The 13357-nt window shown below is 50.3% G+C and overlaps 1 protein-coding gene across 2 annotated transcripts in view; it reads left to right on the top strand.

Moving 5' to 3' along the window:
* Positions 1–13357, top strand: part of PPP4R3B (protein phosphatase 4 regulatory subunit 3B) — a 90268-nt gene that overhangs the window by 52813 nt on the left and 24098 nt on the right. The window contains exons 11-13 of one of the 2 annotated variants that reach the window (XM_065402234.1): positions 3765–3923; positions 4919–5088; positions 12891–13030. In XM_065402234.1, coding sequence (XP_065258306.1) covers positions 3765–3923; positions 4919–5088; positions 12891–13030 — 469 coding nt within the window. The remainder of the gene's footprint in view (positions 1–3764; positions 3924–4918; positions 5089–12890; positions 13031–13357) is intronic. The other variant, XM_065402235.1, reaches the window with a different exon arrangement.

Raw genomic sequence — 13357 nt, 5'->3', positions numbered from 1 at the left:
AATATCCGTAGAGGAGTGCCCCTAGTGACTCCTGGAGTATAAGGGGCACTGCGTGCTTCCTCCCACCCTCAGTGCCTTCTTGCCACCAGTGAAGGTGCTTCGGAACTGCTCTGCTCCATCTTTGCTGTAGCTCGTCCCCAGAACTGCTTGTTCGTTCAGTGTGTGGTACTTGTTAGTTAGTTAGTTGATTAGTTCGTTTAGTTTAGAGTGGCCGGACCAGGGCATGCCCCGTGCCCCGGGGTTTTAAGTCGTGCAACACTTGTAGGCGACCTATGCCAGCGAGTGATCCGCACACAGACTGTTTACACTGTTTGGGGAAAACCCATCTCAGCGATTGCTGCAAAATTTGCAAGTCGTTTAAGCCTCGGACCAAGTGAGAAAGGGACATTAGGCTCCGGGCTATTCGGAGTCAGCGCTGACCCTGGCTCCGGTGTGGCGCTCCGAGTCGGCACCGGGCACTGCAGTGTCTGTGCACGGCGACCCTTCGGCCACTGACTAGTCGGCACTGCTCCCCGTTCATGGGGCAAGCAAAGAAGGCTAGGAAGAGGCCTTCTTTGCAGCGGCACCGGAGTAAACCCGGGACAGAGGCTAGACCCATGTTGGGCAGTCCTCGATCCCCGCCGGCCTCTAGGCCTCTGAGTCAAGTCGAGCGGAGTAGCCCAGCCCATTTGGAGCAGGCCTCCCCAGATGTCCGGATGCCCTCCACACCAGAGGCCCTGCAGGCGGCCCGGGATGTCATGTCCATGCCGGTACCAGGAGGACCGCCGATGTCGGTACCAGAAGCAAGCCGCCACTGGGATCTCCACAGTTGTCCCCGACTTGGTACCGGTCAAGGGAACGTTCCCGACGCTGTTCGCCGCCCGGCGACTATTCAGGGCAAAGTCCACGTGGGATGCCCTCAACTCCCACCAGGTTGTCTGGTTGGGTTCCGTCTGACCGAGACTCGCGGCACTGCTCCGCCTCGAGGAGCGAACACCGATGGGACCGAGGCAGACGATGCCAAAGGTTCTCATCTCGGTGGGGCTATCGCAGCCAGTCACGACACGTTCGTCGTCCTGTTCCAGGACCCCGCCACAGCACCGCCCCCTCAGCCCCGGGCATTGATCGCCAGAATCTCGCCATCGCGGGTCTGCCCGCCAGAGCTGATCGCGGAGCAACTGTTACAGACGGTACCGGCCCTCCACTTTGGGATCGCGGTCCCTCTGGTTGGCATCGCTCCCGGTGCTGCCGCTCCTCCCGGTCCAGGGACACCAGCAGGTCATATGTCAGCCCAGCCTCCCTTCGTAGTCGTCCATCGATGGGCCAGGCCAGCCAAGCCAAATAGCCGGCTCCACTAGTGCCACAGCAGGTGCAGTGGCACCGGGCCCAGTGGCTGGCCCAATGGTACTCCCGACACAGCCCCCAGCGGGGGCTTGTTCGGTGGCTGGGGGCTTGTTTGGTGGCTGGAGCCTCAGAAGGACCGTCGGCCTCCCTCTCCAGACCTCCAAGGAAGGAGTCGGTGGGATGTACATCCCCGGCACTGTGCCCGGAGACCGACCAATGGTGGACCCTCCGGTGCCGGTGGACACACAAAGTATCGCACCGGCCTCCTCACCCTCCCCTGATGAGGCGATCACGGTCCCTCCGTCCCACAGGAGGACTTGATGCCACCCTTTTTAAGAGTTCTTGGTGTGCCCTAAAGTCTCCACCTCCAGGCAGAGGAGATGGAGGAGCCTTCCTGTTTAATGTATTGTCCTCCTCGGCACCTGGCAGGGTGGCCTTGCCTCTCCATGAAGGGGTGGTGAAAATTTCAAATGCCCTATGGCAAACCCCGGCCTCATTGGCCCCCATCTCTAAGAGAGGGGAACACAAGTATTTTGTGCCCTCCAAGGGGCATGAATACTTGTACACCCACCCTGCTCCTAACTCTCCCTGGTGGTCGAGTCGGTCAACCAGCCCCTACCCCGAAAAATAAAGATTCAAGGAGGCTGGACTCATTTGGAAGAAAAATTTATTCGTCCTTGAGCTTCCAGTTACGGGTGGCAAACCACCAGGCTCTCCTGGGATGGTATGAGTTCAATCTGTGGGGCTCCCTGCCCAAGTTCGAGGACTTGCTCCAGGAGAGTGACAGGAAGGAGTTCAAAGCGCTGGTGGAGGACGGTACAGTGGCTGCCAGGGCAACTCTGCAGGCAGCTTTGGATGCAGGGGACACGGCCGCACAGTCCATGGCCTCCGCGGTGTCCATGAGAAGGGCGTCATTGCTCCTGCTTTCTGGGCTGTCCAGCCAGGCGCACACCTCCCTGCAGGACCTCCCGTTTGACGGCAAAGCTCTGTTTGCTGAACAAACGGATACAAAGCTGCATGGCCTGAAAGACTCCCGCACGACGCTCCAGACTCTGGGTCTCTGTTTCAGATCCGACTAAACCCAAGTTCAAGTGCAGCAGAGTCCCACCCAGGCCACCCATTCAAAATACGAGACCGCTTATAAAAAGTCGCGGGACTATAAGAGGCACCCACAGAGGCGGTCTCGGCCTGCCTGGGTCCTCCACGGGCAAGTAGGCAGGGAAAAAGCGGTTTTGACAGGACGCCCGGGGCGCCCTGCCAGTCCTTATCCGGATCCACCCTCAGTAAAGCTCCCCTTCTCCAATCTGACCTCCGAGCCCCCATACATGGTGTTTCATAAAGACAAGATCCAGCTCCACCCACACCCTTCGTTCCACCCGACGGTGGTCTCCACCTATCACATGGGTCAGGATATTTTTCTGTCGGTCCTCTGCCCCATGCGTCCAGTGAGGAGCACTGCCGCCACACACTGGATGTGAGACGGGCTCTGGCTTTTTACCTGGAGTGGACTAAGCGGTTCATGAAAGGTTGGCCAATCTCCATCCAGTGGCGCTCCAACTGGATCACCTTGTGAAGCCATACCTGTTATAACCTGGCGGGAATCCCTCTGCCGCCAATTGTGAAGGCACACTCGACTAGGGCGCAGGCCTTGTCAGCTGCCTTTTTGGCCCATGTCCCTATTCAGGACCTTTATAGGGCTGCCACATGGTCTTCAGTTCACATGTTCACCTCGCGTTATGCGATTGTCTCCCATACCAGGGAGGACGCCAGGTTCGGCAGGGCCATACTCCATCCTGAGAGTTTGACCTCCTTCCCACCTCCAACAGATATAGCTTGGAATCCCCTATTCTGGAATACACATGAACAATCAATCGAAGAAAAGACAGTTACCTTTCCGTAACTGGTGTTCTTCGAGATGTGTTGCTCATGTCTGTTCCACATCCTGCCCTCCTTCCCCTCTGTTGGAGTTGTTTGGTAAGAAGGAACTGAGGTTGGGGGGATCACGCAGCGCCCCTTATACCGCGCCATGGAGGCGCCACTCCAGGGGTTGCTAGGGGCGCTCCCCTACAGCTACTGCTAAGGGAAAAACTTCCGGCACTGGTGCACGTGGCGAGCACGCACACCTATTGTGGAATAGACCTGAGCAACACATCTTGAAGAACACCAGTTTCGGAAAGGTAACTGTCTTTTCATGGAGTCTGTTCTCTGCCAAAGATCTCAAGTAGGTTTTCAGTCTTCACCTACTGACAGAGAAGAAGCGTAACCTAGGTGTGTATGCTGGTTTAGGAAGCTCCTTAAGAAGTCAAATTAACAAGTTGATAAATCTCTATTCACTTTCAACTGTTAATAGGCTGAAACTACTTTGTCATAAGCTGTGGATGAGTAGAAAAGTTTGGTTTGTTTTTATGTGCCTGATTTAGTTCATTTTATTTTTCTTGTAGATAATTATCAAACAGCACAGCTGCTTGCCTTGATTTTGGAGCTGCTCACCTTTTGTGTGGAACACCACACATATCACATCAAGAATTATATTATGAACAAAGATTTGCTAAGAAGAGTATTGGTCTTGATGAATTCAAAACACACATTTTTGGCCTTGTGTAAGTAGTAAATTGTCGTTTACTTTGTTTTAAAGATTGTGTGTATACGTTTAGCACTGAAATACTTCATGCTCCGAATCTGTTGAATTTACATGCAATGCCTTGGATTAATTTGTAAGTGTGTAAATATCCACATTTTAAAAAATCCAGTGAGCCACCAAAGTTGCTATTCTTTATTGAAGTTACCTTGTCGTGTAATTTAGGTCCAAAATGTGACACAACTGTCAAATTAACAGAAACACAAAGGTAGAAGGCTTCAGGAACCATGGTCTTCTAGTCCACCAGCAAAAGCAGGAAACCCACCTGCTTAGTGCTCCAAAGGAAGGTGAAAACACCTGATATTCCCTGCCAATATTCCCAAGTACTGTGGCGGTGGAAGGAGAGGTTGGTAATTCTGTTTCCCCCTCCACCCCGTGGGATGGATCATTTTGGAATTGGGAAGTAAGAATAAACTATGATTTAGGTGTCTAGTCTCACCGAAACTGAGATATCATTATAAAACCATAAAATCCACTATTATTGGTAGGGAATTAAATTACTATTTTATGCACCATGGTACATAAGGAATGACCTAACATGTTTTGTGCTCGCCTCTCAGAGCTAGACAGCAGAAAGAGTGCGCAAATGAACCAATAAAATCTATATATCAGATGGGCTAACACTTATTGTTGCTTCATGTAAACAAGAAAATAATGGAACCAGAGTTTTGTTGGTTTGTGCGCAACAAGAAATGTGAAAGGAAGAAAGGTTTGCCCTATAGGAAAAAGACAAACCAATAGATGCTTATTTTGAACCTTTCAAAAAGGTGTTTTAAAAACTGCAAGCAAAAAAGTATTGAAAAGAACTTTGCAACCCTTTTAACAGATGTTGTCAGTTTCTGGGCTGGTCTCACTCCCACTGAAGTCAGTCTTTAGGTTTTCTGTTGATTTCAATAAGAGCAGAATGGGGATTGTACAATGATTATCAAAGATTTCTAAATTTTCTTTAAATTATAGGTGCTCTTCGCTTTATGAGGAGGATAATTGGCCTGAAGGATGAATTTTATAACCGTTATATCACCAAGGGGAACCTGTTTGAGCCAGTTATAAATGCTCTTTTGGATAATGGAACTAGGTACAATCTGCTGAACTCGGCTGTAATTGAACTGTTTGAATTCATCAGAGTGGTAAGTTTTTAAGCAAGTTTTGTTTAAAACACTAAGTTTTAGGCATGTAACATCTCATGTATTGAACACAAAATGCAGAGTCTAGAAAATTTCACACTAAAAAGGATAGTACCAATAACAAAAGTTTAGCTATTATAATACTCCAGTATAAAAGTCCTTTGTTTTGTCTTGTGTTTGCATCTTGCTGGACTATCCTTTTCTTATAACTTTAGAGAGCATGTCTGGCCAAAAAGTTGGGGGTTAGGAACTAGTTAACATTTCTCCTCTTGAAATCAGCATGTAAAATGTACAGGGGTGTGTGTGTGTGTGTGTGTGTGTGTTGATTAGAGCAATGTTAATTTTTTTTCGAGTGCTTGCTCATAGATTCCAATTAGGTGTGTGTGTGTGCGCCACGTGCGCGGCCGTCGGAGAACTTTTACCCTAGCAACACCCGGTGGGTCGGCTGTGAAGCCCCCTGGAGTGGCGCCTTAATGGCGCTGGATATATACTGCGGCCAACCCAGTGCCCCCTCAGTTCCTTCTTACCACCTGTGACGGTCGTTGGAACTGTGGAGCTCGGCTTTGCTGCTCTCCACTCTCCCTAGCGTTTTTTCTCTCAACAGTGTTAATCGTTTATAGTTAGTATAGTTATAGAGTTTTTATATAGTTATAGTGTAAATAGTTCTATTTAGCAGGGTTGGCAGGGATCTTTCCCTCCTCCCCGCCGGTAGTTTGGGCTCATGCCCAAGGCTCCGGGTTTTAAACCCTGTGCGTCCTGCTCCAAGCCCATGCCAACGGGTGACCCCCATGACTCTTGCCTAAAGTGTCTGGGGGAATCTCATCTGGACCATTCAGACCACGGCCAAGACAATCTGGCAAACGCCCGCGTCCATTCCTCCGACTGCTAAAGGGGTGGAGTGGAAGTACTTCGTCCCTTCCAAGGGATATGACTATTTGTGTACACATCCACAGCCTTGTTCACTGGTGGTGGCCTTGGTGAATGAGAAGGAGCGCCATGATTAGCAAGCCCCAGCACCCAAATCAAAAGAGGCCAAACGCCTCGATTTATTTGGGCGCAAAGCTTACTCCTCAGGCGGTCTTCAGCTCCGGATCGCAAACCAGCAGGCGCTCCTGAGCCGGTACAACTATAACTCTTGGAACTCCATGTTAAAGTTCAAGGAGCTGGTTCCTTCGGAGTCCAGAGAGGAGTTTGGGGCCCTGGTGGAAGAGGGCAAGACGGTGGCGAGGACCTCATTACAGGCCTCGTTGGACACCGCAGTCTCTGCCGCTTGGACCATCTCTTCAGGCATTGCAACGAGACATATATCTTGGCTGCAAGCTTCCGGCTTACCACCGGAGCTTCAGCAAACATTACAGGATCTCCCCTTTGATGGAGAGGGCCTGTTTTCAGACAAAACTGACTCAAGGCTTCAGAGCCTCAAGGACTCAAGGGCCATAATGCGATCGCTGGGGATGCTCACACCGGCTACCCAGCGGAAGCCATTTAAGCCTCAGCCCCAACGCTCCTATCCTCCTCCTCGGCCGAGGCAGGACTTCTATAGGAGGCGGGGGCGCAATACCAGGAAGAAACCATCCAACCACCAACCCGGCCAAGGCCAGTGTTCCAAGCCCTCAGCAGGCCCTAAGCAAAACTTTTGAAGGGACTCTCGAGGACGATGTACCGGGCCTCAGTCAGGATCCTACCCCATCTTTCCTGAATCGTTTATCCCGTTTCCATCGTGCTTGGTCCCTTATAACCACGGACCGTTAGGTTCTTTGCGCGGAGGAAAGGGGATACTCTCTCCAATTTTCTTTCTCCCCACCCTTGCTCCCCATCCCTCTTCAGGGACCCTTCTCACGAGCAACTCCTCATTCAGGAGGTTCAAACGCTCCTATCCATGGGGTCGATTGAGGAGGTTCCAAGGGAGCTAAGGGACATGGGATTTACTCCCGTTACTTCCTAATCCCCAAGGCAAAGGGCGGGCTTCGGCCTATCCTGGACCTGCGCAGACTCAACAAATTCATGGTAAAGTTGAAGTTCCGCATGGTGTCCTTGGGCAACATTATACCTTCCCTGGATCCTGGAGACTGGTACGCCGCCCTTGACATGAAGGACGCATATTTCCATATAGCAATCCATCCGGCGCACAGACGCTTCCTCCACTTTGTGGTCAACCGCGAACACTACCAGTTCACGGTCCTTCCGTTCGGCCTTTCCCCGGCCCCCCCGGGTGTTCACCAAATGTATGGCAGTCATGGCAGCCTCCCTTCATCAGAGACGGATACAGGTATAACCGTATCTCAACGACTGGCTCATCCAACGTCGCACCAAAGAACAGGTGCAGTCCCACATTCAAGTGATCACGGACACGGTTTCTCGATTAGGTCTTCTCATCAATGTGGCGAAGTCGACTGTAGAACCAACCCAGAGAATAGAATTAATCGGGGAGGTCCTAGATTCTGTGCATGCCCGAGCCCTCCTGCTGGACGCTCGTTTCCACGCTCTGACGGGCCTCATCCAGAGCCTTCAAAGCTTCCCAACCTCGATGGCAAGAACGTGCCTGAGTCTCCTGGGTCATATGGCTTCCTGCATATACGTGACCAAACATGCCAGACTTCTACCAGACATCTGTCTACCAGACAGCCTGAACCTGGTGGTCACTGTCCCGGAAGGGGTCCTCGCCTCCCTCCAATGGTGGCTAGACCCAAGGGTGGTATGTGAAGGAGTTCCCTTCCACACCCCTCAGCCCTCCTTGTCCCTCGTCATGGTTGTGTCAGCCCTGGAATGGGGTACCCACCTTGGGGACATCCAGATGCAAGGTCTATGGACCCCATCCGATCTCTCTCTCTCTCTCTCCATATCAACATATGGGAGCTGATGGCGGTACATCTTGCGTGACAAGCCTTTCAGGAGCGGTTGCACAGTCGTTGTGTGGCGGTCCTCACAGACAACACCACGGCCATGTTCTACATCAACTAGCAAGGGGGGGGCTCATTCCTCCCCCCTCTGTCAAGAGGCCATTCGACTATGGGAGTTCTGCATAGCCCATTCCATTCACCTGGTGGCGTCGTTTCTCCCAGGGGTCCAGAACACGTTGGCGGACCACCTCAGCAGGTTCTTCCAATCCCACGAGTGGTTGCTTCGCCCCAAGGTCGTCCCCTCCATCTTCCTAAAGTGGGGGTTTCCCCAGGTCGACCTGTTTTGCCTCGCGCAGCAACCGGAAGTGCCCGGCGTTTTGCTCCCTCCAGGGCCCCTCCCCGGGCTCTCACAGATGCCTTCCTACTCCCGTGGACAAGTAGGTTGTTTTACACCTTCCCACCGTTTCCCGTTGTACTCAAGGTCCTGATCAAGGTGTGCAGGGACAGATCACGACTGATTCTGGTCGCCCCGGCGTGGCCCAGGCAGCATTGGTACACCACGCTGTTGATCTCAGTGGACGCCCCGATTCCGCTGCCTCTCTTTCCGGACCTGATAACGCAGGATCGCGGCTGCCTCTGTCACCCCGACCTGCGGTCTCTCCACCTCACGACGTGGATGCTGCATGGCTGAGCCACTCTGAACTCCTCTGTTCTCGTTTGCTGCAGCAGGTCCTGTTGGGCAGCAGGAAACCTTCCACTCAGGATACGTATATGGTTAAATGGAAGCAATTCTCATGCTGGTGTTCTCACCATGACACGTTTCGCCTCCAAGCGTCAGTCCAGAATGAGAGGCACAATCTCCTGAACCTGAAACAGCAGGGCCTGGCGATATCATCCATCAGAGTTCACCTGGCGGCCATCTCAGCTTTCTACCCGGGAGTGAATGGCGATCTGTCTTCCCCAACCCCATGGTTGGTAGGTTCCTCAAGGGCCTGGACCGTCTCTATCCGCAGGTACAACAGCCTGTACCCACATGGGACCTCAACTTGGTCCTATCCAGACTTATGGGACCCCCGTTTGAACCCTTGGCCACATGTTCCCTTTTGTACCTCTCTTGGAAAACAGCTTTCCTCGTTGCTATCACTTCGGCGAGGCGTGTCTCTGAGCTCAAGGCTCTTACATCAGAACCACCTTACACGATCTTCCATAAGGATAAGGTGCAGCTACGACCTCACCCTGCCTTTCTTCCCAAGGTGGTATCGACTTTTCATATCAACCAGGACCTCTTCCTTCCGGATTTCTTCCCAAAACCTCATGCCAATAGTTAGGAACAACGGCTTCACTCCGTCGATGTTCGTAGGGCTCTGGCCTTCTACATTGAACGTATGAAGCCGTTCCGGAAAATGACGCAGCTCTTCGTCGCAGTAGCAGACCAGATGAAGGGTCTTTCAGTCTCCTCCCAGCGGATCTCTTCTTGGATCACGTCATGTATTCGTGCTTGCTATGATCTGGCTGGGGTCCCGACCCGACACCCCCCCCCCCCCCCCCCAATCTCACTGCTCACTCCACAAGGGCTCAGGCTCGGCAGCCTTCGTGGCCCAGGTGCCAATCCAGGAGATCTGCAGAGCTGCTACTTGGTCTTCAGTGCGTATGTTTGCCTCACACTATGCCATCGTTAGACAGGCCAGAGACGATGCAGCATTTGGTAGGGCAATCCTACAATCCACGGTACTTCACTCCGACCCTGTTGCCTAGGTAAGGCTTGGGAGTCACCTAATTGGAATCGATACGAACAAGCACTTGAAGAAGAAAAGACGGTTACTTTTCTTTGTAACTGTTGTTCTTCGAGATGTGTTTCTCATATCCATTCCAAACCTGCCCTCCTTCCCCTCTGTCGGAGTAACCGGCAAGAAGGAACTGAGGGGGGTGCTGGGTTGACCGCAGTATATATCCAGCGCCACGAAGGGGCCACTCCAGGGGGCTCCACAGCCGACCCACCGGGTGTTTCTAGGGTAAAAGTTCTCCGGCGGCCGTGCACACGGCGCACGCACACCTAATTGGAATGGATATGAGCAACACATCTCTAACAGTTACAAAGGCGTGTAACCGTCTTTTTTTAGGCCTGCTACTTCTACCCACTGCCTAGGGAAAGGTATGGGAAAACGGCACCAATGGCATCACAACCACCAAGCCACTTGGGCTGCTTGGGGAGGAAGGAGGAGACTGGCAGGAGTACCTGGGATGATACTTGTTTGGTGTGGGTGCCTTGAGGTCTATAGGGTTGGGGTCAGGTGAATCTTTGGGAGATGAGAAGATTGTCTTCTACCTGTAGCTGTTTCCCACAAGACTATCCTATATTTGTAGGTCTTGCATATCACTTTGGATCTAAGATGGTATCTAAATCAGTAAAATGTCTTCTAAGACTAAAACTATAATTTCTTATTCATCTAAACTGGAAAAAGTGCTTTTGTTCTAGAATCAGTGTTGTAGTGAAAAGGGAGTTCTAGTCTCCTTGCAACTCAGGAGGTTTGGTTTTATTTTTCCTAAACCATTCCTAATAGGTGGTTGAACAACTTTGAATACGTGTAGTGGTAGTGATAGTGATCCTACTATCATCATGAAGTAAAAATAGCACGAGTAATAGAGCTGTCTGGTGTAAGAGTTGCTATCACAAAAGCTTTTGTTGAGTAAATGTCAACTGTTACCAGTATGCATGGGGACTTTTTGAGTTTAACTTCCTTTTTTTTATTAAATGAACATTTTAGATACCTAATATGGGAGTTCTCTGACCAGAAAAGTCAGAAATGAAAGGCCTTCCACTTACCCGTGGGCAGTAACTTGTTACCTGCTGTGTAACAAGGAAAGAGGAAGTTTAAACACTTATTTATTCTGACTACCGTTTTACTCCCCTCTAATCCCTATTTCTCACCCACACATAAATTGTACTTCCAGACTGAGGCCAAAATAGACAAGTTACAAAGGATGTAAACCTGTGTCTTTTAGAAAGACATCCTTCTGACTAATCGACTGCATAGTTATTGGATGAAGTTCAGAGAAGTTATGTGGCATAAATTGCGTGTCAGCAAGTGGGTGTGAATATAGGTCCAAAGGAGTCTAATTTAACATAAATTACATGCTGAAAAACAAAGTAGACAGCCTACTTCAGCTTCCCTCCCAAAGGCTGGGTAAAGAGAAGGTCCTTGCAGTGTGCCCCGAAGGTCCACAAAGTCAGACCAAGAGGTTGTTCAGAGACCCACTTTCATGTTTGCAGACTGAAAGAGGCCAGTAAATATAGCATGCTTTAACACCTTGAGTGGCTGGCAGTCCCTATCCAGAAAATGGGCATGTTTAGCATTCTGCAGAACTTGAGGGAGCATGTCTGGCCAAAAAGTTGGGGGGTGGGAATTGGTTAACATTCTCCTCTTGAAATCAGCATGTAATACGGGGTAGGCAAACCACAGCCCGCGGGCCGGATCCGGCCCGTCAGGGCTTTGGATCCAGCCCCGCGCCGCTCCTGGAAGCAGCCAGCACTGCAGCCCCAGGGGGGCAGCAGAGAGCTCAGCGCGCTGCCCTCACCTGCAGGCATCGCCCCCCGCAGCTCCCATTGGCCTGGAATGGGGAACTGCGGCCAATGAGAGCTTAGGGGGAGGTACCCGCAGGCGAGGGCAGCGTGCAGAGCCCTCTACCCGTCCCCCCCCCCCCCACCACCACCACCACCTCACCAGGGGCTGCAGGGATGTGGTGCCAGCCACTTCCGGGAGCAGCAGGGCCAGGGTAGGCAGGGAAGCTGCCTTAGCGCCACTGCTACCCCAAAGCCACTCCAGGTAAGCAACGCCGGGCCAGAGCCTGCACCCCACATCCCTCCTGCACCCCACACCCCAACGCCCTGCCCTGAGCCTCCGCCACACCCCTCCCACACCCAAACCCCTTGCCTTGAGCCCCTTCCTGTACACTGCACCCCCACCCCCATCCCAACCGCCCTGTCCTAGCCCTACATTTATGGCCCTGCATGCAATTTCCCCACCCAGATGTGGCCCTCGGGCCAGAAAGTTTGCCCACCCCGATGTAATAGCTGTAAAAACGTACAGGGGTGTGTGTGTGTGTGTGTGTGTGTGTTTTGCTTAGAGCAATGTTAATTTTAGGCTTGCTACTTCTACCCACTACCCTTGTAGGGAAAGGTATGGGAAAATGGCACCAATGGCATCACGACCACCAAGCTATTTGGGCTGCTTGGGGAGGAAGGAGGGGACTGGCAGGAATACCTGGGATGACATTTGTTTGGTGTGGATGTCTTGAGAGCCATAGGGTTGGGGTCAGGTGAATCTTTGGGTTCTGCATGAGGAGAAAAGTGTCTTCTACCTGTAGCGGTTATCTTTCCCACAAAAAGAGAAAATACATTGGGTTTTCAGTTCATTCAAACATGGGCATTTTTTGACTCTTCCCCCTTTGCCCATTTTAGTACAGAAAGAAATGATCAGGCCCATAAAGTGGGATTCATTAGAGACTGACTGAGAGGTAACTGTTCCACATTAACTACATTACATATAAAGTGGATGTTAAAACTCTGTGATTCTTATATGAATGTTACATGTTTATTTGCTCTTGCCTTGTATTTTTCACATGAAGGCATAATCGTGTATAAAACACTACATTCATCTCCACAGAAACTCACGTTGATATCTCAGATAAAAGAGACAGCAAGTGAGAATAAGGAGCAGATAAATTCAAGCATCCATTTTCCATTTACATTAGAAGCAATTCTGTTGATCTCAAAGATTGATTTATTTAAATTTTTCCATGAAGAGAAATGAAGTAACTTTCTCATTTGTCATTTGCAATAATTTTTTTCATTTTGGAAAAACGAGTCGAGTAACTTTTAAAGCTAATAGCCTTTACTGAAAACCTCTGATCTTCTGTATCTTACTATTACATTTGAGATTTAAATATTGTTTTGTGCTTATGCAGGAAGATATCAAGTCACTTACTGCACATATAGTTGAAAACTTTTATAAGGCACTTGAATCTATTGAATATGTTCAGACATTCAAGGGGCTGAAGACTAAATATGAGCAAGAAAAAGACAGACAAAATCAGAAATTGAACAGGTACTGTATTATTCGCACATCTTGAAACTCAAACTTTTGTAATAAAACAAAATATTCTAATAGCATTTCTGGATATTCTTTCTAGAGGATTCCCTAGAGTAGTTAGATGTGTGTGGAATTACTTTATTTTTCACGTTCTCTTGTTTCCACGTTAAATTTACACAATAATCTGACTTGTAGAGCTGACCAACTTGAATAGTAAATTGGTGGGTGGCTGAGGGTGGAAGGAATGTTTTCTATCAGAGAAATTTGATTAAGGCCATGTCTACACTACCACTTACGTTGGCAAAACTTATGTCCCTCAGGGGTGTGGGGAAAAAACACCCC

The sequence above is a fragment of the Emys orbicularis genome, chromosome 3 (genome assembly GCF_028017835.1).
Source record: "Emys orbicularis isolate rEmyOrb1 chromosome 3, rEmyOrb1.hap1, whole genome shotgun sequence".
NCBI lineage: Eukaryota > Metazoa > Chordata > Testudines > Emydidae > Emys > Emys orbicularis.
This window is presented reverse-complemented; position numbering and strand designations above follow the sequence as displayed.